We start from the raw sequence: 24,151 nt of genomic DNA, 5'->3' as shown, positions 1-24,151 counted from the left end.
CCTCATTACCAGGGGTGACAGTGACAGCAGGAACACAGGGAAGCCTGCCTGAGCTACTCACCTGCCCACTCACACAGGTGCACTCAGTCAACAACATGATGACAAAGGAGTCCAAATATAGTATAGAGAGAAACACACAAGATGCAAAAGTGCCAAAGCCCACAGTATGAACTGACTATAAGGTACTGACCCCTCCTGACCCAGTACAGGTGTTGGTCCAGCTAGTCCAAAGGACTAGGTTGTTAAGTCAGCTTAAATTCTGGAAAACTGACTTAATCGTTTTATGAATCACAGCTTTAGAGCCCATACAGCGACTGTGATTGTCTGCGTGTTTATTCACGAGCACATCCCACAGAGTCCAAAAGGGCACACCTCCAAGTATGTGTGTATAGGATTTGGACATTATGGTAATGGGAGAAAACAATTATACATTATTCACTGAGCTGAGGCCTGAATAGCTCCTCCTCCTCTCTCATCAAACACTACCACTGGAGAGGGTTTTTTTAAAAAAACAAACCAAAAAAACAACAAGGTCACATGCAGGAGCACACAGCTTGTACATGAAAATAGCTCAAATAGTAGAAAGGTTTCATGGCCCATTACGGGGGAAATGCAGGGAATGATGATAATTCAAGCAACACAAGCACAACCGTTACCTTCTTTGTGGATACAAATTTCACGGAGCTGTTTGTTAAGGAAAGACAGGGTGAGGTTCAGCAGCTGCTCAGAGAAATGCTTGCTCTGTGCTTCCAAATCATTTTCTCGGATTGCCATGCAAAGCAAATCTAAGGCTGGTGTAAGCTCTTCCATGCCTGTGTGAGAAAAAGCAGGAAATGACCAGATGATCACTTTAATATGTCCTCCCCACCCCCCACAAAAAAGGATTCTCAGAAATGAAAGCACAGCTTGCCTCCATCTTTTCTATGGCATCCATTTACCCCATTGCACTTTCTGAATACACAAGGCATGTTCCATCTCTCCCAAGAATTCTTCGCTGAACATAGTATGCCCTTATATAGCTCTCATTATTTTCTATGTGGCTTGTGCAGCTTTAATTTCACACGAGCTGTACCACAGTGAACTTCTTTCATCTTCACTACACCAGTCTTTCCTAACATGGAACTTTCCAGATGTTTTGGCTTGCCATCAGTCTCGACAACATATGGCCATGTTGGCTGGGGCTGATGGGAACCGTAGTCCAAAATATCTGGAAGGCATCAGACAGGGGAAGACTACACTATGCTTTGTGAAGGTCTGTGTCAAATCAATGTCCATTTCAGCATTTACATTGTTTTACTTACTCTTGAAGTAAAAATCTGACATAGTGCTTGCAGGCTGATCTTGTAAGGAGCAAGTTGCAGAGGGACTGAAAATATTCTCTTTGTTCTTTAAAAAGAAATCCACTGTGTCCAACTGACGGTTCTCTAAGCCAGCCTAAACAGCAACAACAGAATCACTGTTAAAAATGCAGCAACATGTAGAAACAGAAGTTCTTAACTAAGGGACTGATATTCTTTTTGCGGATTGAAATGTTACTTTCTACCGATTTCCAGGATGGTTAAACAACAAGACAAGAACAAAGTATTACAAAAAAAGCATCCATGCAAGAATGCAATTAAATAAGCCAAAAAGTCCTGCAAGAAGACAAGAGAGCCTGTTTTCCCCAAACACTATTCCACTATGGACCCATTAAGTGAGGCTTCATGAAGGAGGGTGGAATGTCCTCCTACCTATCAGAAAAATAGATGCCCAGCAGGTAAGAACTACCATTTGTCTTTTTGTGGGAGGAGGACTTTCCTAGATAGGATGTGCAGCACAAATCAGGAAAAGAAGGATCACCTCATGCCGAAAATACTGCAGCAGAATAAAAAACTAGGGCTGGAAGGCAGAGTCATCAAGAGCAGTCAGTTTTGCCATGCTCCACAATTTATCCACACGGCAGCTCCACATATTACTTTGGGAGGTGCCCTTTCCAAGTAGCCTGCAAAGGCTGCAGGTTAGATAAGTGCAAAGTAAACATTTGAGGCTGTCAAAAAGAAAAAGAAAAAAAGAATCCCCTGCCAGTTGCAAGATCCCACCACTCCCAGCACTGGGGGATGTGGGAGGCACAGAACCTCAAGGGCCACAAGTGTTTCTTTACCTCCAAGGCATGTATGGGAATAGAGCATCTTCCCCATCCATTGAGCTGGCAAAGAGAATCTACAGTGCCAGCACTTCCATGGATGATCAGTCTATTCAAGAATTCCTCTTGAGTCAAGCCAAACAGAACCAAGGAGAGGCCGGGCTCTAAGGGTTATAATAAATAAAAGAAGAACTTATTCACCTGTCATATCAAACATGATCTATATGGTACTTTATGAGACTGAATGCAATCTTCTTGCATCACCCTCAGTGGTGTCAGTACTTACAAACAAAGAAATGCTTCTGGTTTCTAGACTGCAGGCTTTGGTTTTTATTTGCAACTAAAAGATGCTCACCTGAAAGGATGGGACATAACTGCTCCTCTCCGTTACACTCCACAAAAAATGAATTTTTGCCCACCCAAGAACGCATCACGTCTTGGGTCTCCAAGTCCCACAGAAAAAGAATCAGTCCTTCACTCTCACTTGAGAGAGTGAACAATGCACTAAATCCTGTCACAGATTTACACTCGAGTTTCACACCATCTTCTAGTCCTCCTAAATCTATGCTCTTCCATAGTCTGTCTCTTTTGCCTGTGTTTTGGGGATCTTTTCTTCTTGAGTTTGAAAGGACATGAGCAGCATCATGCAGAAAGGAGGCCTCAGAAGCTTCACGAGTCTTACAGTCACAGTGCTCTAGATGCAAAGGATACTGACACCAAGGCAGGAAAACGTTGGCTGCCAAATTTGAAGAATTAGATCCTTTTGTTATGTCAAACAATGAAGACAAATGTGCCTTCCAGGATCTGGAAAAAGGAGAAAAATCACATCAACATTTTAAACAATGAATATGAATTATCTATAGTTGTATTGCTTGAACAAAAAAGATTTGTAATACAGATAAACAGATTGGATAAGTACAAATAGTTTCTTGCCATCAAAACAACTGCAAACTAGTCCTGGGGAGGACGGTGTTTAGACATACTTGTGCATCTATTTGGAAATGATGCCACATGTCTAAGCTTATACTAATTCATCCTAACGTTCTAAAGCTGTTTTACCAGCAGTATCAGCAGTAACAGCAGGAACCAGAGAGCTAAAGTGGCAAGTAGGACTGAACAAACATATCCCTCTTTTCCACATAGATTAATGATGCAAGGCAGAAGTTCTGTAGACATACCTGTCGGTCCGAAATGGATGCTGCATAAGTTTCATGCTGTAATCTGAACTTCTGAGGTCATCCTCATCTGTCCCCTCCAACTGTTCTACAGGAAGGTTGTCAAAGTTTTTCTTGCAAATTAAATGCTCAGGATATTCTCTGCGGGGGGGGGGGAGTGTATATTTATAAATAAGATGATTTCAACTCCACCTTTCAACCCTCAAAAAGTTCCCTATAACAGTTAATCTAAAAAAAAATTTAACTGACAATAAATTATAACAATAAAAAACAGTGAGCATTAAAAAGTCATTGAAAGCAATTTAAGCAGCAGGGGGAGAAAGTGAGATTAAGACCACAAACGCCCAGCACAATAAAAAGTTTTAACCATTTTTCTAAATGTTTCAAGAGAGCAGGACCATCAGACTTTTCAGGAGAAAGAGAGAGAGAGAGAGAGAGAGAGAGAGGAAAAGCTAGAACTGGCAAAGAATTTAAAAAGTGAAAATCTGCCTGCCCAATACCACTTTATAGCATATTGTGGCCAACCTACTTGAAGTATAAATGGAGGTCAATAGCCACGACACAACTGGAGCTGTTGGCAACCACAGCAACACTGAGATCATGAGATATATTTAACAGTGTAAGAGAAGACAGGATGTCCAGACGCTTCTCATCTTGCCCCTCTGTTTGATAGAGGGAGACATCAACATGGGCAAGGTAGGCACCATCCGTAGCATCAAAAATATCTTTGCAACAATGTCAAAGAAAGACACTTTCTGAGTCTCATGAACAGGCACACATGCAAAGGAAAACCCACCATCCCGACATGGCAATCCTATGCATGCTTACTTAGACCTAATGTGCAAGACCACTGGGCACTGTTTCAAATCAAAATAGTAGACTGAACCATTCCAAACTGCATGCATTTGGACACCTCTTAAGATATTGCAACTGTCAGGCACATGGCTAGAACAATCCTCTTCACAGAAAGATTTGGAGCTCCACAAAACAAGAATGAAAGAGAAACCGGCTGTGTCAATGCACAGTGAGACAGAGCAGGGGGATCTGGGACCTTCAGGTATCAGAGCATCCCAATCTTCTCTGCAAGACAGAGAGGGCCCCTGCAAAGAATCAGAGGCAGAGGCTTAGTTAGCACCAAGTCTGGTGACATGCTGGCGGATAAAGGTACAGGTGCACCCACCCAAAGAACAAGGACTCCTTGAAAATAAAGTGTTACTTGTGAAGACGCTCCTCCTCATGAGAAGACCAAACTTCTCAGGCCAGAGGTTTTCAACCTTTTTGAGTCCATGGCTCCCTTGACTAACTACATTTTCTGCGGCACCCATGGGGGCTCAGGAGTCCAGTTATGTCACCCCTTGCCGACAAACCTAGCAGCCTCTCACCCCTTTTCAAACACCTTCCCTTGTGGAGTGTTCCCTCAGCCTCCTCTCCTCTCCTCTCCTCTCCAGAGTGCTTGAACAAAATCCTTGCATTAGCATCCTGACTTGCCTTGTGACCTAATGGGTTTTGACCTTGTTTTGATCCTGGACTATTTCTGCATCTTACCTTTTGTATTACTCAAGGCTAGCACTTTATTTATTAAGAGACATACAACAACAACAAAATATCCATTTATATATCTCAGTATTTGTCTGTTTCTTAAGCATTACTGAGCAACACAGACAACTATCTGCTAGTGTTTTATTTTACTGCTTATATTATACATTTGTTTTGCAAACCACTCTGTGCTGCAGGAAGGACAGGATTTTAAAACTCAGTTTAAAAGGATACATATCCATCCAGATTCCTCTAACAAGAAAAGAACACCTCTGCAAAAGGCAACATCTACTATCCTTTCCAGAGCTTCTGATGACAGATCAAGAAGAAAGCATTCCTCCAACTTTTCTGCTTTCAGTTCTCCTCCAAGAAAAGCAAGTTGTGCAATAATACAGTTGTTGAGCAGCATCAAAGCTTTGCCATTTTTAAATGACAGCACTCGCAAAGAGGAGATTGAAGATAAACCTGCATGACGAAGACAAAAGGGATATTTTCATATGCAGTAACAATAGGTGCAGATAAACAAGCAATACAACACAGTCCGAATAAAGATAAATGGATCACCCATCCCACAAGTGGCAAAAGTCAGGCCGTCTGCATTCAATGTTTGAAATAGCCCCACCAACGTTTATAAGCATTACCTGTCTACAACATGTTACAACTCATGGGCTAAGGTCTGCAATAGATACCATATAACGTATTTTGTTTTCTAGACACAGCTGCAGAATGGCCTCCAAATCAATAAACAAATTAATAAACTAATATCTTACATCTTGTTTTTTTAAAAAAATAATATTTATTAGTTTTTCAACAAATTAAACACAACACTACAAAACACCAAGAAAGAAAAAACATACAGTACAATACAAAGAAAAAAGAAACAAACAAAACAAAACAAAATAAAAACCATTTAAAACACAATCCAATTTCAACATCTTATCTTTCTTTCCCTTATTTCCTCGACCTCCTCACACCTCCCCTTTTGTATTCCACTTCTGTTAATTGTTTCAGCAATCCCTTTCCATCTTCCTCTGTTTTCTATCCTATAATTGTCTTACCACATCTAACTATGTTTTTCTCTTTAAAGCTCTATTAATCTATTTATACTTAATTCCTTGTAACATTTCTACTAAAGCCATATAGTTTCATTCCAACATTTTTCTAACATTCAGTATTTCTGTAAATAGTCTTTAAACTTTTTCCAGTCTTTTTCCACCAACTCTTCCCCCTGGTCTCGGATTCTGCCAGTCATTTCCGCCAATTCCATGTAGTCCATCAACTTCATCTGCCATTCTTCCCTGGTGGGTAAATCTTGTGTCTTCCAATATTTTGCGATGAGTATTCTTGCTGCTGTTGTTGCATACATAAAGAAAGTTCTATCCTTCTTTAACACCAATTGGCCGACCATGCCCAGGAGAAAGGCCTCTGGTTTCTTAATGAATGTATGTTTAAATACCTTTTTCATTTCATTATATATCATCTCCCAGAATGTCTTAATCCTTGGCCACGCCCACCAAAGGTGAAAGAATGTACCTTCAGTCTCATTACATTTCCAACATTTATTGTCGGGCAAATGGTAAATTTTTGCAAGCTTGACTGGTGTCATGTACCACCTGTAAATCATTTTCATTAAATTTTCTCTTAGGGCATTACATGCCGTAAATTTCATACCTGTGGTCCATAACCGTTCCCAGTCAGCCATCATTATGTTATGTCCAACATATTGTGCCCATTTAATCATAGCTGATTTCACCGTTTCATCCTGAGTGTTCCATTTCAACAGCAAGTTATACATTCTTGACAAATTCTTGGTTTTTGAATCTAACAATTCTGTTTCCAATTTTGATTTTTCCACCTGGAAACCAACTTTTTTGTCCAATTTGTATGCCTCCATTATTTGATAATAATGGAGCCAATCTCACACTTTGTTTTTCAACTTTTCAAAGCTCTGCAATTTTATTCTGTCTCCATCTTGTTCCAGAATTTCCCAATATTTCGGCCATTTGGCCTCCATATTGAGTTTTTTCTGTGCCTTCGCTTCCATTGGGGACAACCATCTTGGGGTTTTCTTTTCTAACAAATCCTTATATCTTATCCAAACATTAAACAATGCTTTTCTAACAATATGATTTTTAAATGCTTTATGTACTTTAACCTTATCGTACCACAAATATGCATGCCAACCAAATACATTGTTAAAACCTTCTAAATCCAACACTTCAGTATTTTCAAGAAGCAGCCATTCTCTCAGCCAGCAAAAAGCAGCTGATTCATAATAAAATTTAAGGTCTGGCAGGGCAAATCCACCTCTTTCTTTAGCATCCGTTAATATCTTGAATTTTATTCGAGGCTTCTTGCCCTGCCAGACAAATCTAGAAATATCCTTCTGCCACTTCTTAAAGCAATCCATCTTATCCAAAATTTGTAATGTTTGGAACAAAAATAACATCCTTGGCAGCACATTCATTTTTATCACAGCAATTCGGCCTAACAATGATAACTTCAAATTTTTCCATACTTCTAAATCCTTTTTCACTTCAGCCCAACATTTTTCATAATTATCCTTGAATAAGTTCACATTTTTAGCAGTCATGTTAACCCCTAAATATTTCATTTTTTAACCAATGTTAGTCCTGTCTCCTCCTGAAACTTCTCTCTCTCATTCATAGTTAAATTTTTCTCTAAAACCTTGGTTTTCATCTTATTCAACTTGAAACCTGCAACCTGTCCAAATTCTTGAATCAGTTCCAATACCCTTTTAGTACTAGGTTCTGGCTCCTGTAAAGTCAATACTAAATCATCAGCAAATGCTTTCAATTTGTACTGTTTAGCTCCCACCTGTATACCTTTAACCTCTTGGTCCTTTCTAATCATGTTTAGCAAAACCTCGAAGACCGATATAAAAAGCAATGGAGAAATTGGGCAACCTTGTCGTGTCCCTTTTTCAATCTTAAACTCTTCTGTCATCACATTATTCACAATTAATTTTGCCTTTTGTTCTGAATAAATTGCACCTATACCATTTTCAAAACCTTGTCCTACCCCCATCCCCTGTAGATTCTTCTTCATAAAACTCCAAGAAATATTGTCAAAGGCTTTCTCTGCATCCACAAATATCAAGACTGCTTTAGTATTAATATTCACTTGTAGTTTTTCTAGAATATTAATTATATTCCTCGTATTGTCAGACAAATGCCTGCCCGGGAGAAAGCCTGCTTGGTCTATATGAATTTCTTCTGCTAACACCTTTTTTAATCTTTTAGCCAAAATATCTGCGAAGATTTTGTAATCCACATTAAGCAGCGATATAGGGCGGTAGTTCTTGAGCTGTAGTATCTTACATCTTGAATGAATGTTATACTCACTAATATTTTTAAATTTGATGAGTTGTTTCTGCGTATCTTCACTGCAGCTCTGCAAGAGTGTTGCATCACATTTTCCAACCGCTAGATTAATTTCATATACGAGAAGTTCATGGGTCTTACTGACAGCAAGTAGTTTAAGACTGTCCACTGGAAGGTCCTCATCTTCCACACTCTCCCACGTGAAGCTAGGAAAGCAATACTCAATACATGAGCCATACCTCCAATTGTTCTTCTTTGAAATTTTAAGGATGCTGTGCCTTTTAGAGACAAATTACTTAACTGAATTACATTACTGTCCACTTGCACAAAAAATGATCACAAAGCTTAGAAGAACACAGCAGTTGAAAAGGACAACCAACATACAATCAATGAAACAAAAACTCTAGGGAGTGAAACCAATAATAATCTACTTGGGTTTACAATTTTGTCTATTTCTCTAACAAGAGTAGTAATACTTCCTATTTATCCAAAGAAAAATTCCAAGCAACTCAATTTCATAACAACAGAGGTAGGAAGGGACCAGAAGGTGAACTGGGGAACTGTAGATTCTGACAGCTCATTTTACATGCAGGCTCAAAGCCTCACAGCAGGTGGGGCTGTTGCAAAATGGGATGCTGAGCCAGAGAAGTGGTTGATTCAAGTGAAACTGGGCAGTAATGGGGGGGGGGGATTGGATAAACCATCCTCAGTGGTGTGGCTAGATCATTTTGGACTTAATGGTCTGACAGCCCCGCCCCCCTCTTTAGACAACTATGTGCATTATTGCCGTAATGAAGGCCAAAACTGACACTTCTCTTCTCTCCCTCACCCGCAATCCATGCTTTACAACTACTTCTACATTCAAGGGTTGCCAACAGAGGCTTTTGGTTATGTGTCTCCAGCCCCCTCTCCTAAAATGAGGTTTTAAAGAAGCAACAGGATAGTTTGTGTGGTGTGTCCTTAGTTGCAATGCGGGGGGGGGGGTACCCATGACAATTCCTCCGATTTGCAAAGGTGATAAAGGCCCCCAAAAGGTTGGCGAGACCTAATGGTGATAATACTGAAGTCATATGCATTTTTTAACAATGCACCATCATGAATGCAGCAACAAACCCATATGTGCTGAAGCAATCAGCGGAATTGGTACTGTTACAGGTGCCACAAAATAACACTTTCTGCCTTTGTAAGAACTCAAACTTTTAGTGTGGCAGGCACCTTCACTGTACTGTACTCTTTTTGTAAGTTTATTGTTTTATTTTTGTTTATAACACATAAACATTTCAGTGCCTGCTAAAAACATTGTCTAGTCAAGCCTACTCCAATGCTTAGAAACTTGATGCAAGCCTAAACTGTTATTTTAACTTTTCGGAAACTTAAAATCATGGTTAAATTTTCTTAATAATTCCACTGTTTTATCTTTCTTTTTTTGTAAACCGCTTTGAGGCCTTTTTTAAAAAACAATCAAGAGGTGCATAAATTTTATGAAAAAACAAACAAACGAACAAACAAACAAACACCGTTTCCTTCTGCTGCCCCGACATTTACGTGGGGACAAACACCCTTTTGCTGCGGAGAAGGATTGTTGTGCTTCAAAAGCAATAGTAAGTTAGCCTCTGAAATCACCATGTGGGTGGGTGCCTGGTCCTCGACTACGAAACGTTTTTAAATGGGGGGGAAGCTGTCGCTGGGGGGAGACGGGGGTCGAGTCCGTTACCACCTATGGGGGGGTGGGTCGACGCTGGACTTGGGACCCCCCAGGCCCGGCTCTTGCTCCACCCCCACTTACTCTTCCCAGGCGCCGGGCAGGGCGATACTGCCGTCCCCGCTGGGCCCGTCCTGCCCGCCGTCGAGCCTGGCTGACACCAGCCCCGTCAAGCGCAGCTCCGCCCCCGTCACGGTCGCCAGCGCGTCTCGGCCGCCGCTGAGCTTGGCCCGGGTGATGCCCTGGCTGGGGCTGCGGAACGGCTGCAGCAGAACGCGAAGCGACCCAGCCTCCGACGCCGCCATTCTCCTCTTTTCCCTGAGAGAACCGCGACCGCCGGGTTCGTGGGTCTCCTCAGAAACCTACCGCGGCCGCCGCCATCTTGGGGCAGAGCCACAACAAGAGAACGAAAGCCGGGAGGGCGGAGGCCGACGCTCTTCCTTCGGACTAACCTTCCCAGAATGCCTCGCGGGGATAAGCTGCCGCACTACAGGCGGCGAGTGAGAGCGTTGCGAGTCGGGAGATGTAGTCCTCGCCGCGCGGAAAGCCGGGGGAGCGAGCGCGTTGGGCGGCGGGAAATGTAGTCTTGGTTGAGAAGAGGGCGCGTTTGTGAGTACAGTACAGCGTCGCTTTGCCTGTGGAGCGCCCCGCCCACCCCGAGACCGGAAGTGCCCGCGAGGGCCGCCTGAGTGACTGCAGGCGGGCCGGTTGATGGAGGCTGCGAGCGGGCTTGGCTCGGGGTGGGATGCTGTCCCTGGGGCTGCTCTGGCGGGCGCTCTCTAGCGGGGGGCATGAGGCCCGGGAGAAGGAGGACGACCACCAGGCCCACCACCGGCCCGAGGCCCCGAGCAGAACCGCCGCCGCTGCCATGGAGCAGGAGCAGGAGCGGGCCCTGGAGGTCTACGGTCAGTGGCTCCCCACCCCCGTCCCTATCCAGTCTTCACGGGGCGGGAGGTCTTTCGCGGCCCAGGACCCGGCTTGCCTCGCAGTTGGAGGAGGGGTTGTTTAAAAAGAAAACCGAAACCTTGAAGGAGTGTACGAAGAGAAGAAAGCAGTAAGATAAAAATTAAAAACAAAAAACCCCAAAAGCAGCTCTGTAAATCATTCAACACATAAAATCAACAATAAACCGAGAACAGTTTAAACTTACGCACCTCCTTTCGTCTGAAACGACAAGGTGCTAAAAATGTATTGAGACTGCAGCACAAACTAAACCAGCAGCCAAGTGTGTCAGAGTGCGCACTTTAAAATGTACAAATTTTAATTTCTATTTTTTATGATAACTTCTACAGCCCACTGTCACTAATGACTAGCCAGAGGAAATAAATGCGTTTTTGGCAGAGGCCCAGTTGATTCTGGGGTTGGCACTTGCCTGTATGTCTCTGAAGGAAGGGGATTCCAAAGAGAGGGGGCTGCTACCCAAAAGGCCTTCTTCCCCTTGCTTACGGCCCATGGGATCTGTGGACACAGCCAGGAGGGCCTCACCAGACAGTCCTAGCTGCCAGACAGGGAGATAGGGAAGAAGGCAATCCTTCAGGTACCTGTTTAGGGTATTATAAGTTGAAACTTAACCCTGATCCAGTAATTTATTGGCAGCAACATGAGGCTCTTTTAAGCACACTGTAACATGCGTGACAACAGTATGCCAGCTAATACATTTTGCGTTGCCTTTAACTTCCAGGTCACTCTTAAGGGTAGCCCCACATAGAGTTTATTGCAGTGGATCCTAAACTTTTTTGGGGCCACCACACTCTTAGTTCCAGAAACTCATTCCCACTGCCCTTAGCCTTCCCAGTAAATAGCATGATTCATAATGGTGGTTTGCATGACCCATGAAGGAAGATAACAATCAAATTCCAAATTGTAACAATTAATTGCACATTTATTCAAAATCCAATTTTAGTTCAATTAATTTAACAATAAATAATTTAGTTTAATTAATTTAAAAATAGTTTTAGTTTAATTAATTCAACAAAGCTGTTGAACTTGATACAGTGATACCAGCTTTTCAAAGTCTGATATTTACATCTCCAGCCTCCATGCCTCTTACCTCCCCCCACTCAGGTAATCCCTTGCCCAGGTTTATTGCGATAGTTCCTTTCTTGAGGATAACAATGCATGAGTCACAGTGGCAAGATTATTTCCAATCCAGAAGAGACCAAAAAACAAACAAACCCCAAATTCACTCCACAGTACCCACTTGCTTGCAAGGCTCACTGGTCATGAAGCAATGAGCCTCAAAACACATTTCATATGTTGTTTTCTCATTTCTCATTTGAAATGTCACTTGCAACCTTTGTTCCTCCTAAAGGCTGAGAGGGACCAGATTGTGAAGAGTCTTGGCAAGGCTGGCATCAAACTCCCTTTTATGTCACACGCAAGTGGATTTGCAGCTGACTCCAGGCCTAGAGTTTGATCACTCAACCTTTTCCCCATAATCAGACACTTGTGATCTGTTTGTTTCTGCTTAGATATAATTCGAACTATCCGGGACCCAGAGAAGCCCAACACTTTAGAAGAACTAGACGTGGTAACAGAAAGCTGTGTTGAAGTGCATGAAATTGGGGAAGATGAATATTTGGTCACAATCAGGTTTACACCAACGGTACCTCATTGCTCTTTGGCCACTCTCATAGGTAAGATCTGGGGGGAGGGGGTTCTTTGAGCAATTTGTGAAGTTGTTAGTTTCATGACATTAAGTAAACAAAGATATTGGAAAGGCAAATAAAGGGACACTCAGTTCTTCTGGAAGCATTTCTGGATTTGTGCATTGAAACATGCAGCAGCAGTATTGTGAATTATTAAATATGAATGGGTTGCAGGACCTTTCATGTTGAAAAATGTTTCCTTTAGGGATAGGCTTCTCTGGAACCAATTTAACCTTATTTTTGCAAGGCAGACTGAAGACTGTGTCCCTGTGTAAAGCTCAACACATTAGTGTCCTGATCCCAATCAGAGCTCATGCCCTGGCAGTGTGTGGTGCGAAACTCTTCAGTCTTTCACAGCTTATTACCAAATTGTAAAGCAGTTCTGTGCTTGAAAGCAGATCTCGAAAATGGATGCAGCTCACTTCATCTCCCAGCCTTTTTCACAGTTTAGATGAGGCAACGCTTGCTATCTTTAGAGCAAGATACACTGAGAACCAAGGCCAGCTCTCCCTCACGTGTTTATAAAACACAATTACAGATGGTTGAGCAATATGACCACATGCCACCAACTCTTTTGGTAGAAAGATAATGGAAGGGTAGTGCTTGAAAAGAAAAATGACATCTTTTTTCTTTAAAATGCAGGGCTGTGTTTGAGGATCAAGCTGCAGAGATGTTTGCCTTTTAAACACAAGGTACGCAATTTGTACGCTTTTGTTTGTATTTCTAAAAACATACTGCAGCTGACTCTCCAGAAATGCATGTTTAGAGGGCATTTTCTGGCCACACATTCCACTTCCAACTTCCCCCCAAATGTTTTGCATGTTTGCTTGTATGGGGAATTTCAAGGGATGGTGTTATCTGTTGCTCATGCAAAATGTGGTCTTAAAAGAGGACGTGAAATGAAGAACCCAGAGTGCTTTTGTTGGCAGGATTTCCAGAGGGATTGCAACCATGCTAGTCTCTTGCAGGAAGAACAACACAGATTTCTGTGACTAACACATTTATTGTTGCGTAAGCTTTCACTCACTGCAGTCTACTTCATCAGGTACACTTCATGCATCTGCTGAAGTGGTTTGTAGTCTACCAAAGTTTAAGTCATAATAAATTTGTACAAGAATCATATAATTTTAGAGTTGTAAGGTAACCAAAGGGTCATCTAGTCCAACCCCTTGCAGGGCAGGAATCACAGCTAATCACAGTCTTTAAGGTACCATAAGATTCTCAGGAGACTGTATTATGTACACAGCTTTGGCAGGCATGTGAGAACTGCCAGATTGTAAGAGGCCATGCTTCCTTACCATATAACAAACCCCTGAGTGGATGTGGAGATTGCACTGCAGAGAAAAAGAGAGACCTTTCATATTGCAAACACAAGTGAGACTTGCCCATTACAGTGGATCCTCGGGTTACGTTACTTTTGGATAACATAACTTTCAGGTTGCGAACGCAACAAACCTGGAAGCATATTCTTCCGGGTTTCACCACACGCGCATGCGCATAAGTGTTCTGCGCGCCTTGCGCATGCGCAGAAACAGTCTATCACGCATGCATTTGCAGAAGCAGCAGCTCTACTTGCAGATTTTTCGGGGTATGGATGGACCCCTGGAACAAATTACATTCGTATCCAGAGGGTCCACTGTATAGCAAGCCATCGAAACAGTGTTGTATATTCTGTGCAGATGCACACCTGTGCTATAAAAACATATTAAGCAGTCATTTTCTCTCTCATGTAGTTGGAAATCTACATTTCAGAGGGAGCGCATTCCACAGAGGAGGACAGTAAGTATGTCTTCAGCTTGCGTTGGGCAATAAAGCAGCCTCTTGATATACATCACCAAGTGTGTGTGTGTGTTGAATTTTCCCGTTGAGCATGTCTTCAATCTTCTTGTGTGGCAGTCAGGCTGGGAGGACCTGGCACCCAGCACCATAGGAAGTGATGCATATGAGCTGGAACACATTAGCTTCTGCTTTCATACTTGTTTGCAAGATCTCTTGCAATCTTAGCATTGCATGACTTCTCTGTTTATTTATCATATGCCCAAAGGTTCTAGGGCAGAAGTACATAAAATTAAAAAACAAAGTTAAAAACAATATTGTTGAAACTGGCCAACATAAATTCCCTGCAAGCAGAAGCAATTAAAAAAACAATCCAATGTACCGTTCCCACAGGAGACACCAAACTAGATGGCTTTAAAAAATAATTAGAGAGGTACTCGGGTCCTGCTTGCTGGTTTCCCACAATAGGCATGTGGTTGGCCACTTCTAATGTTCTTACCCTTCCCTAAAAGCCCCGTAAGACGGTGATGAGATCTAAAAGTTGCAGGCATTGGACAGCAGATTGTGGGAGGCATTCACTGAGCTCTAATCCTTGACAAATCTGTGTTTGTCTCTGTAGGACTTGCATCTTCATGTGCATACACATCGGGTGTGTGTGTTTTGCGATATTCTAGTGCATTTCTGTTCATCATTAACCAAAGATGACTTGTTTGTTTTTCGTCGTGCTACAGTTAACAAGCAGATAAATGACAAAGAGAGAGTTGCCGCTGCAATGGAGAATCCTCACCTGCGGGAGATTGTGGAGCAGTGTGTTCTGGATCCAGACTAGCAACCGTGACAGCAGCTCCTGTTGACCTGGGATCTTTCTAGCACTTTGGTGTTCATGTCTTTTTGGGTGGGGAATGGAGGCCTTGAATTTGATACTGGACAGTTCTTTGTACCTCCTGTATATTTTTAATAAATTATTTTATTAAAAAAATCCATTTAATTTACGAAGGAGAGTGAGCCATGTATAGTCTTAGATTAATTTTGAAGGATTGTGAGAAGTTCACAATAAAAAAAAAATTATTATGAAACCATTATGTTGACACCTCATGAATATACATTGTAATTTTTTTTAAAAAAACACAACTGATTTTGAAGATTGAATTTTACACATTGGTATGATGGAATGTGTTTGATTAGCTGTCAGTGTGAGAGATAAATAAAGTACAGAGTTTTAGAAACACAAGTTGTCTTCAATATGAAAACTTCCCTATAAATTTTTTTAATGGTGTAAACCAAAGTAGCGCTGTGGGTAAAAGCCTCAGCGCCTAGGGCTTGCCGATCGAAAGGTCGGCGGTTCGAATCCCTGCGGCGGGGTGCGCTCCCGTCATTCGGTCCCAGCGCCTGCCAACCTAGCAGTTCGAAAGCACCCCCGGGTGCAAGTAGATTAATAGGGACCGCTTACAAGCGGGAAGGTAAACGGCGTTTCCGTGTGCAGCTCTGGTTCGCCAGAGCAGCGATGTCACGCTGGCCACGTGACCTGGAAGTGTCTTCGGACAGCGCTGGCCCCCGGCCTCTTGAGTGAGATGGGCGCACAACCCTAGAGTCTGGCAAGACTGGCCCGTACGGGCAGGGGTACCTTTACCTTTACCTTTAAACCAAAGTAGATTAAAAAAAGATATATTTAACTAGGCATTTCTGAAGACAGATAAAAATAATGTGGTGGCTGCAACCTTGTAGATATTTACTAGACAGTAAAGTATCACAGTAGCCTGTAGAACTTACATAAACTCAGAAGTAAGTTCTGCAGGCTCCAGTGGTACTTTACTGTCTAGGGCTGGATTGCCAATGAGTTTGTTCTGTTTAATTAAGTTTGATCAAGTTCAGGTTATTGCCAACTTGCAAAAAGAAAGTGGTTCATGCAAAATTTTCTAACAACACCTTGCAATGTGAAATTTCTTGGCTGGTATATTGCTTTTCTTCCTGTATCAATAACAAACTTGTTTTGTTTTTTTATTTATTACAGCAGCATCAACAAGTGCACGTAAAAGTGGCTCGTGAAGTCATGCAAAATAAGAATTAATTAAAAAAATTAAATGTCATTTGAAACATGAAAAAGAGGCATTAATTAAAGGCGTGATGGGGAAAGGAGCAAGATAACTCTTAATGAGGAATTCTGATGCACACTGAGAACCTTTGGAAAGTTTTGTATAAATTTTCTGAAGTAAAGCTTTTTTCAATATCCAATTTTGTTGGATTTTAATCAGTTAAAAAGAACCTAGAGGTATTCTAAGGAATCAGAGTTAAATATTTCCTTCAACTTTAAGCTGTAAGTAATAGCTGCTTTTCATCTTGGAACGAAAGGAAGATAGTCATAGCGGTGCAATAAAGGACAATCTTTTTACTGGAATGTTGTACTGCAATGCTCTCTGAATTCTGCTTCGTGCCTTCTGTTCTTGACAGTGTCCTGTTATGCCAGAAGTGGTTTAGTCACACTGGGCACATGACCCAGAAAGGTGTCTGTGGACAAATGCTGGCTCCCTTGGCCTAAAAGCAAGATGAGCACCGCGCCCCATAGTCGCCTTTGACTGGACTTAACCATCCAGGGATCCTTTACCTTTTACCTTTACTACCTTAAGGACGCGGGTGGCGCTGTGGGTTAAACCACAGAACCTAGGACTTGCCAACCAGAAGGTCGGCAGTTCGGATCCCCGTGACAGGGTGAGCTCCCGCTGCTCAGTCCCTGCTCCTGCCATCCTAGCCGTTTGAAAGCACATCAAAGTGCAAGTAGATAAATAGGTACCGCTCTGGTGTGAAGGTAAACGGCGTTTCTGTGCGCTGCTCTGGTTTGCCAGAAGCGGCTTAGTCATGCTGGCCACATGACCGGAAACTGTACGCTGGCTCCCTCGGCCAGTAAAGCGAGATGAGCGCCGCAACCCCAGAGTCTGCCACGACTGGACCTAATGGTCAGGGGTCCCTTTGCCTTTACCTAGGCTCTTATAGTCAGGTGGAGGGGAAGACTTGGACTGTGTTTTCCCCCTCCATCTCTCAGCCAAGTTGGCGCTGCAGCTGTCTCAACCACAGAAGCCTTGCTGTACCAAGGCAAGATTTTTGTGACCAGAACCTGTTGGAAGGAGAAATCCCCATACTGTAAAAACTGTCTTTGCTGTTGTTCTGGTGCTGTTCCTCACAAAGCCAGTAGATGACACTCCTGTGCTAATTAACACTTCCTGTGGGCAATTCTAGCCTCCTGCTTCTCTGTGTGTCTATATAGGGGGGCTGGGGAGCCTTTCTCAGTCGCAGAGACACATTTGCTTGTGGCTGACCATCTGCCAGGGCCAGACACAAAACTGGGCAATGGATGCGACACTTGCCTTTGTACAGCAGACAGCTTTCCAGCCTCACAGAAAGAAGCCAGAGGTTTCTCTTCCACCCACTCTTCTCTCCATCCAGGCAAGCGAGAGGCTGGATCATAGTTCAAGGACACTTTCCAACCAAACAGAAGCACTCCAGAAGGCCATAGAGCAGGGCTGGTGAGTGCCATGGCCTGAGGAGGGTCCCAAGGGCCAGATACAGAGGTCTGGGGGCCATTTCCAAACCCCAAGCCTCCACCTTGTTAGTAATACAGCTGACCTCACACTCGGGCACGATAGTTCAGCTGTGAATTGCTTTGGCTTTTCCCGCTATCATTTACACTTTCATATCCTGCCTTTCTTGCAAGGAGGTGTACCTGGCAGTGGCGTAGCGTGGGGGGTGCAGGGGGGGGCCGGCCGCACCGGGCGCAACATCTGGGGGTTAGGGTTAGGGGGCGCAAATTACTTGCCTTGCCCCGGGTGCTGACAACCCACGCTACGCCACTGGTACCTGGTTCTCCCCACCTCCCCATTTTATCTTCACAACAGCTCTGTGAGGTAGGTTAAGCTGAGAGGCAGTGACTGGCCCATGGTCGCCCTATGAGCTTCATTGACTGAGGGGGGTGGGATTTGAATCCAGGTCTCACCCACTAACCCCTACACCACCCTGAGCAATGACAGAGATGGCAACTATCCATCCTGTTTGGGTATCTGGGGGCTGCATTTCATCTCATCCCCGAAATCCAGAGGTAACTTGGAATGTTCTCCAGCTAGAAACATGAAGGCAAGGAGTTGCCACTGAAGTTTCAGTTAACTTCATGTGCAATTAACAATAATTATCAACCCACCCATCCCACACACATTTATTGTGCCACCATTGACATCTTAGCAGCTTCATGAGCTGAATGTGAGCTGGGTCCAAAGAATCCAATTATATGACGGTCTTCAGTTGGAGGGTGTCTCCTTGGGGGGGGGGGTGCTTTTTTGTCTGTTATAGCTGATTGGAGGGTGTGTTTTACCTGTAGACTGGGGTGAGATGATGAACTACCATTTTTCCTTATGTGATTTTTTGTAAAAAAAATAAATTACCGTACATTTTCAATGTTTACATTTCAAAATAAACATTTTACATACTTTTGAATATCCAGTGACTTTCCTCCTCCTTCCATGGTTCATTTTACATATCTTTCATTCCCGTATATTTTACTATAACTATTTAGGTCAGTTCTCCACTTTATCATCACAAATTGATTACACTGCTGATTTTATCTTAATGCTGTGTACAGTTATTTTCCATAAAGTCAATAAATATTTTTCACTATTCTTTAAATATATGTTCTTCTTGATCTCTTATTCTGTATGTTAAACCTGCAGATTCTGCATATTCTAACATCTTAAGTTGCCATTTCTCTTTACCAGGGACCTCACTCACTTTCCATTTTGGGGCTATCAGAACTCGAGCCGCTGTTGCATACATAAAGAAACCTTTCTGACACCTAGGAGTGTCTGTCTGAATTACTCCCAATAAGAAGGATTCCGGTCTTTTTGGGAAGGTTATTTTAAACATTTTTTTCAACCCATTATAAATCATTCCCCAATATTCTTTTACCGTTTTTACATGTCCACCGCATACGAAAAAAGTTTCCTCCATATTTTTTTTTACATTTCCAACACATATCTGATTCTGCTTTATACATCTTAGCCAACCTACTCAGAGTTAGGTATCATCTGTGAATCATTTTCATATAAATGGGATTTATTTATTTATTGCAATACCTATGACAGTTTCTTCAATTTTCAGATGCACCCCGCCCCGCCCCAAAAAAAGGCTGGAGACCTCAATGTTTAATCACACTTTTAAAATCAATTTTACTGGAATAGGCATTAAGCTAAATGACCTGACAATTTCCTGGATCTCACCACCATTATCCTTCTTTCTTTATTTATTTTTAAACCAGTGTTTGCTCCTTTCCAATCCTTCGTATTGGAGGACAATTTTTTTTTGGGGGGGGGAGCTGCATATTCCTGTTAGAAGCTTGCCAATTTAAGAAGTGTGTGTTTTGTCTTACAAGCTCTTGGTTGGATGCCAATGAAACCTTGTGAATTACTAATTTTCAGTGTGTTGATAACCCGTAGAATTGTATCTCTTCACACCTCCAGTCCTTAAAAAAAATAGCCAGATCCTAGAAACTTGCCTCAAGTGTATTTCTGTTATGGAATCTGTGGTTCCAGCCTGTTGCCTAGCTACCTCCTTCCCCATCCATCTCTGCTCCACCTAAACAAAGGTTGTTAAACAGCATCCCTCTCCACTAATTTACACCTGGAATCTTTTCCCATGGCTCTGTATTATTTGGAAAGCTGAGCGTTTCCTTTCCTCTCTCATAGTAGAGGATGTGTGTTCGGTGAATGGAGCACACCGCAGACAAAGTTCCCATCTGTGGTTGACACATGATTCTCTCTGGGGCTTGGGAAACAGATCTGCTGCTCAGAAAGGATGAGAAGCAGGGGGTGGTACTCAGTTACACTCTCATAAATGTTTGGGACAATTCAAACATCTGTTGGGATTTCCAAGGATTTGGAACTATGACTCTTCCTTTGTAATGAGCAACCCTCGGAGGCACGAAACAGACCGTCCTCTGAAGGCTGTGAAAATGAGATGTTGTAGCATGTTGACTTTTGCTCTGCGGACTGAGGGGTGGTCACCTAAAACATCAGGAGGGTACCAGATTGGAGGAAGCTGACCTAAGGTGTCCAAGCGATGTACAACAATCAAATAGGACTTGAAAGAGAAACATACAGAGAGGGCGGTGAAAAGCTTTTTTATATAAGAAGAGATATGGCCAATGGCCCATCTACTTCCACATCCTATTCTCACAGAGGCCAAACAGATTCATATGGGAAACCCAGCTGGATTAGACCACAGAAGCACTCTGTCTGTAGTTTCCAGAAGCTGATACAGTTGTACCTCAGGTTAAGAACTTAATTGGTTCTGGAGGTCTGTTCTTAACCTGAAACTGTTCTTAACCTGAGGTACCACTTTAGCTAATGAGGCCTCCCGCTGCTGCCGTGCCGCCGGAGCACGATTTCTGTTCTCATCCTGAAGCAAAGTTCTTAACCCGAGTGAAATATACTTGGAGTCGAGAGTGGATTTCATACTCTTTATTCAGCTCATAGTGGTGAGGAGGAATGGAAGTTCCCCCAGAATGTCTGCTTTTATATACATTATTTACACAATGGGCCCCAAGTGATTGCCTAATTCCGGTATTCACCTGTAGGCTAATCAGGTTGTGGATTCACTTCCACCTGGAGCTGGATTGGGTGGCTCCTGTGGACCAATCAGACTGCTGCATTCTGAATCCTATTGTTCTAGGACCAATCAGACTGCTGCCTTTTGGATCCTATTCAACTCAGTACATAACACCGAGGTACTATTTCTGGGTTAGCGGAGTCTGTAACCTGAAGCGTCTGTAACCTGAAGTGTCTTTAACCCAAGGTACCACTGTATTCAGAAGCATTGCTGCCTCCAACTGTGGAGGCAGAGTATAACCTCTATCAAGGCTAGCAGCTATCAATAGCCCTCTCCTCCTTGAATCTGGGTGATCCTCTTTTAAAGCCATCCAAGTTGGAGGCCATCACTGTCTCCTGTGGCAGTGAGTTCCACAGTTTATATGCTGCACAGAGAAGTTCTTTCTCTGATCTGTCCTGAATCTTCCAACATTCAGCTTTGGTGGATGTCCACAAGTCCTGGTGTTATGAGAGAGGGAGGAAAAAATATATAGTACGAAGAACTCCTGGGAAAACCTTTCCCTGCTTATCCTTCCCTTTGGAAAGAAAAGTGTTTCCACGTTTCTTCTAATTCCTCCGGCCACCATGTGTGAAGAAGGGACATCATGAAGCTGAGAGGGGCCACAGTGTGCCTGCGTGTTCATTGCCCCCCCCCCACTCCCACAGGATCCTTCCCTCCATGGCTGGTTCTTGCGGGGGTTGCGAGAGCTCCAGCCCTCATTTTTCTGCATGGCTGAGGCTTCGCAGATGTTCACCCCCGCTGGAAAATCTGCTTGAAAGCTTTTCCTTCATGCAGACGCCTCGTGCCCCAAAGGGTAAGAGCTGGCTGATGCTGCCTGTTACAAGAACGCAGGTTTCGAAAATAATAATAATAATAATAATGGTTCCTCTTGCTGTGAAAGTAATTTCCTCCTTTTGAAAATCATCTGGATTACATTGTTATCTTAGGATGGTCTTTCTGTCTTTGCTGTTTAGGACTTTAAAAAACAACAATACAGTATGGTGAGCACTCTCTCCTCCCCTGCTTTGGCGTCTTTTCCTTATTGAAACCAGCTGAAGGCAGCATTAATGTGCAACAAGACCAAATGTTTGTTTTGGTAAACGACATGTGAAATGGGGTATCTTCTTGGTAACAGAATTAAATGTGAAAGTGTTCAACACATTTTTTTAATTTTTTGTTTTGGAAAAGGGCAAGAATATTTGAAGATCAAACCACTTAATATATTAAAACTTCAGTTACAGTGGTACCTCAGGTTACAAACACCTCGGGTTATAAATACTTTGAGTTACAGACTCTGCTAACCTGGAAAAATACCTCAGGTTAAGAACTTTACCTCAGGATGAGAACAGAAATCGTCTGCCAGTGGCGCGGTGGCAGCAGGAGGCCCCATTAGCTAAAGTGGTACCTCAGGTTAAGACCGGTTTCAGGTTAAGAACGGACCTCTGGAACAAATTAAGTTTGTAACCAGAGGTACCACTGTACTGAAAATGCAATTTGTTCCCAGACTCCTGAACAACTACTTTCTTCTGTGTTTTATAATATCAACTATACCATCCACTGTATCAATATCAGACAATGCAGAATTAGTCTGTAAATCTGTTATATATTTGTTGGCTGCAGCCAGACTGAGCATCACCCAAGGGCGTAGCGTGGGGGGTGCAGGGGGGGCCAGCCGCACCGGGCGCAACATCTGGGGGTTAGAGTTAGGGGGCGCAAATCCACGGGTTAGGGGGCACAAATCCACGGGTTAGGGGGCACAAATTACTTGCCTTGCCCCGGGTGCTGACAACCCACGCTGCGCCACTGCCCAAGGGCAGAGATATAAGCCATACTTTCCCCTTAACATCTGGTTTAAGAAGGCCTTGCTTATTGCAGTTTCAGAATAATTTACTCATTCAGTGTGTGTTTCACAAGGCACTGCAAAGCCAATGGACTACACCACTATGGGGTGGAGGTATTGGATGCATATTAGAAAACAAACATATGTTTGGCAGGTTCCCACCTAATTTGGTACTGATTACATCAAGAAGTGCTCACTGGAAGGACAGATCATGAAGCTGAGGCTCCAATACTTTGGCCACCTCATGAGAAGAGAAGACTCCCTGGAAAAGACCCTGATGTTGGGAAAGATGGAGGGCACAAGGAGAAGGGGACGACAGAGGACGAGATGGTTGGACAGTGTTCTTGAAGCTACCAACATGAGTCTGACCAAACTGCAGGAGGCAGTGGAAGACAGGAGTGACTGGCGTGCTCTTGTCCATGGGGTCACGAAGAGTCGGACACGACTAAATGACTAAACAACAACAACATCAAGAAGGCAGTTTCCATATGTGCTGTAGAAGGAAGTGAAGAACAGGTGGGGCTCATCAACCTGAGAAGGTAGCTCATCTAGGCAAAGGAAAACTGTGATCCTAAACCTCCACTGCCTTGTGAGACGTCTTCTGGAGAAGAAAAGGCTAAGGAGTAAACCCTATACCATAGGTAGGCAAACTAAGGCCCAGGGGCCAGATCCGGCCCAATCGCCTTCTAAATCCGGCCCGCAGACAGTCTGGGAATCAGCGTGTTTTTACATGAGTAGAATGTGTCCTTTTATTTAAAATGCATCTCTGGGTTATTTGTGGGGCATATGAATTCATTCATTTCCCCCCCCAAAATATAGTCCAGCCCCCCACAAGGTCTGACCGGCCCCCTGCTGAAAAGGTTTGCTGACCCCTGCCCTATACAAATCTGGAGTGGCGTCCCTTGGATCAGTGGCGTAGCGTGGGGGGTGCCAGGGGTGCCGGCCGCACCGGGCGCAACATCTGGGGGGGGCACGCTCGCTGCCTCTGGAGTCGCCGAAGAGCCTCGGGCGCAGGCTGTAGCAGAGCCGCATGTCTCGCGGAACCGACGAGCTGTGCGCGCGTCCGGGCTGAAGGCGCCCGGCAGGCAGCGGCTCTCAGCGCTCGCCGCGGAGGACGCGCCAGGCAGCCCCTCTTCACAGCCCCGCCTCCGCCGGTGCTGCTGCAGCTGCTGGGCAGTTGCATTTTCCTCGCCTCTCTGCCCCCCTCCTCCTCCGGGCAAGCGGCGTCGTTTGGGCGGCAGCGCCAGCGGCAACTCGCGGGTTAGGGGGGGCGCAAATTACTTGCCTTGCCCCGGGTTAGGGGGCGCAAATTACTTGCGTTGCCCCGGGTGCTGAGAACTCACGCTACGCCGCTGCCTTGGATGGCACCTTGTACGCCTCCTTT

At 43.7% G+C, this 24,151-nt stretch overlaps 2 protein-coding genes across 2 annotated transcripts in view; one reads left to right on the top strand and one right to left on the bottom strand.

The window, feature by feature from the left end:
- SPG11 (SPG11 vesicle trafficking associated, spatacsin) overlaps positions 1 to 10,289 on the bottom strand; it is a 35,618-nt gene extending 25,329 nt beyond the window's left edge. The window contains exons 1-9 of the mRNA XM_081171352.1: positions 9,964 to 10,289; positions 8,199 to 8,383; positions 5,068 to 5,298; positions 3,827 to 4,022; positions 3,301 to 3,438; positions 2,478 to 2,926; positions 2,141 to 2,286; positions 1,302 to 1,434; positions 657 to 812 (exon numbers count right to left, since the gene is read on the bottom strand). Of these exons, the coding sequence (XP_081027478.1) occupies positions 657 to 812; positions 1,302 to 1,434; positions 2,141 to 2,286; positions 2,478 to 2,926; positions 3,301 to 3,438; positions 3,827 to 4,022; positions 5,068 to 5,298; positions 8,199 to 8,383; positions 9,964 to 10,184 (1,855 nt within the window). The 5' untranslated portion in view covers positions 10,185 to 10,289. The remainder of the gene's footprint in view (positions 1 to 656; positions 813 to 1,301; positions 1,435 to 2,140; positions 2,287 to 2,477; positions 2,927 to 3,300; positions 3,439 to 3,826; positions 4,023 to 5,067; positions 5,299 to 8,198; positions 8,384 to 9,963) is intronic.
- A 197-nt stretch (positions 10,290 to 10,486) lies between these two features.
- CIAO2A (cytosolic iron-sulfur assembly component 2A) lies at positions 10,487 to 15,534 on the top strand. The gene is made up of 5 exons (XM_081171342.1): positions 10,487 to 10,784; positions 12,351 to 12,515; positions 13,170 to 13,219; positions 14,261 to 14,306; positions 15,035 to 15,534. Exons 1-5 carry the CDS (start codon positions 10,625 to 10,627, stop codon positions 15,130 to 15,132), a joined length of 519 nt encoding a protein of 172 aa, XP_081027468.1. The 5' UTR covers positions 10,487 to 10,624; the 3' UTR covers positions 15,133 to 15,534.
- The last annotated feature ends 8,617 nt before the right edge of the window (positions 15,535 to 24,151 follow it).

This window comes from Podarcis bocagei, assembly GCF_964188305.1.
Source record: "Podarcis bocagei genome assembly, chromosome: 14".
In the NCBI taxonomy this organism is placed as follows: Eukaryota; Metazoa; Chordata; class Lepidosauria; order Squamata; family Lacertidae; genus Podarcis; species Podarcis bocagei.
Note: the sequence above shows the minus strand (reverse complement) of the source record. Positions and strands in the feature narration are given on the sequence as shown.

Coding starts and splice junctions, on each gene's coding strand:
- CIAO2A (XM_081171342.1), top strand. CDS start 10,625: ATGCTGTCCCTGGGGCTGCTCTGGCGGGCGCTCTCTAGCGGGGGGCAT. Junction 10,785..12,350: donor GCGGGCCCTGGAGGTCTACG/GTCAGTGGCTCC, acceptor GTTTCTGCTTAG/ATATAATTCGAACTATCCGG. Junction 12,516..13,169: donor CTCTTTGGCCACTCTCATAG/GTAAGATCTGGG, acceptor TTTAAAATGCAG/GGCTGTGTTTGAGGATCAAG.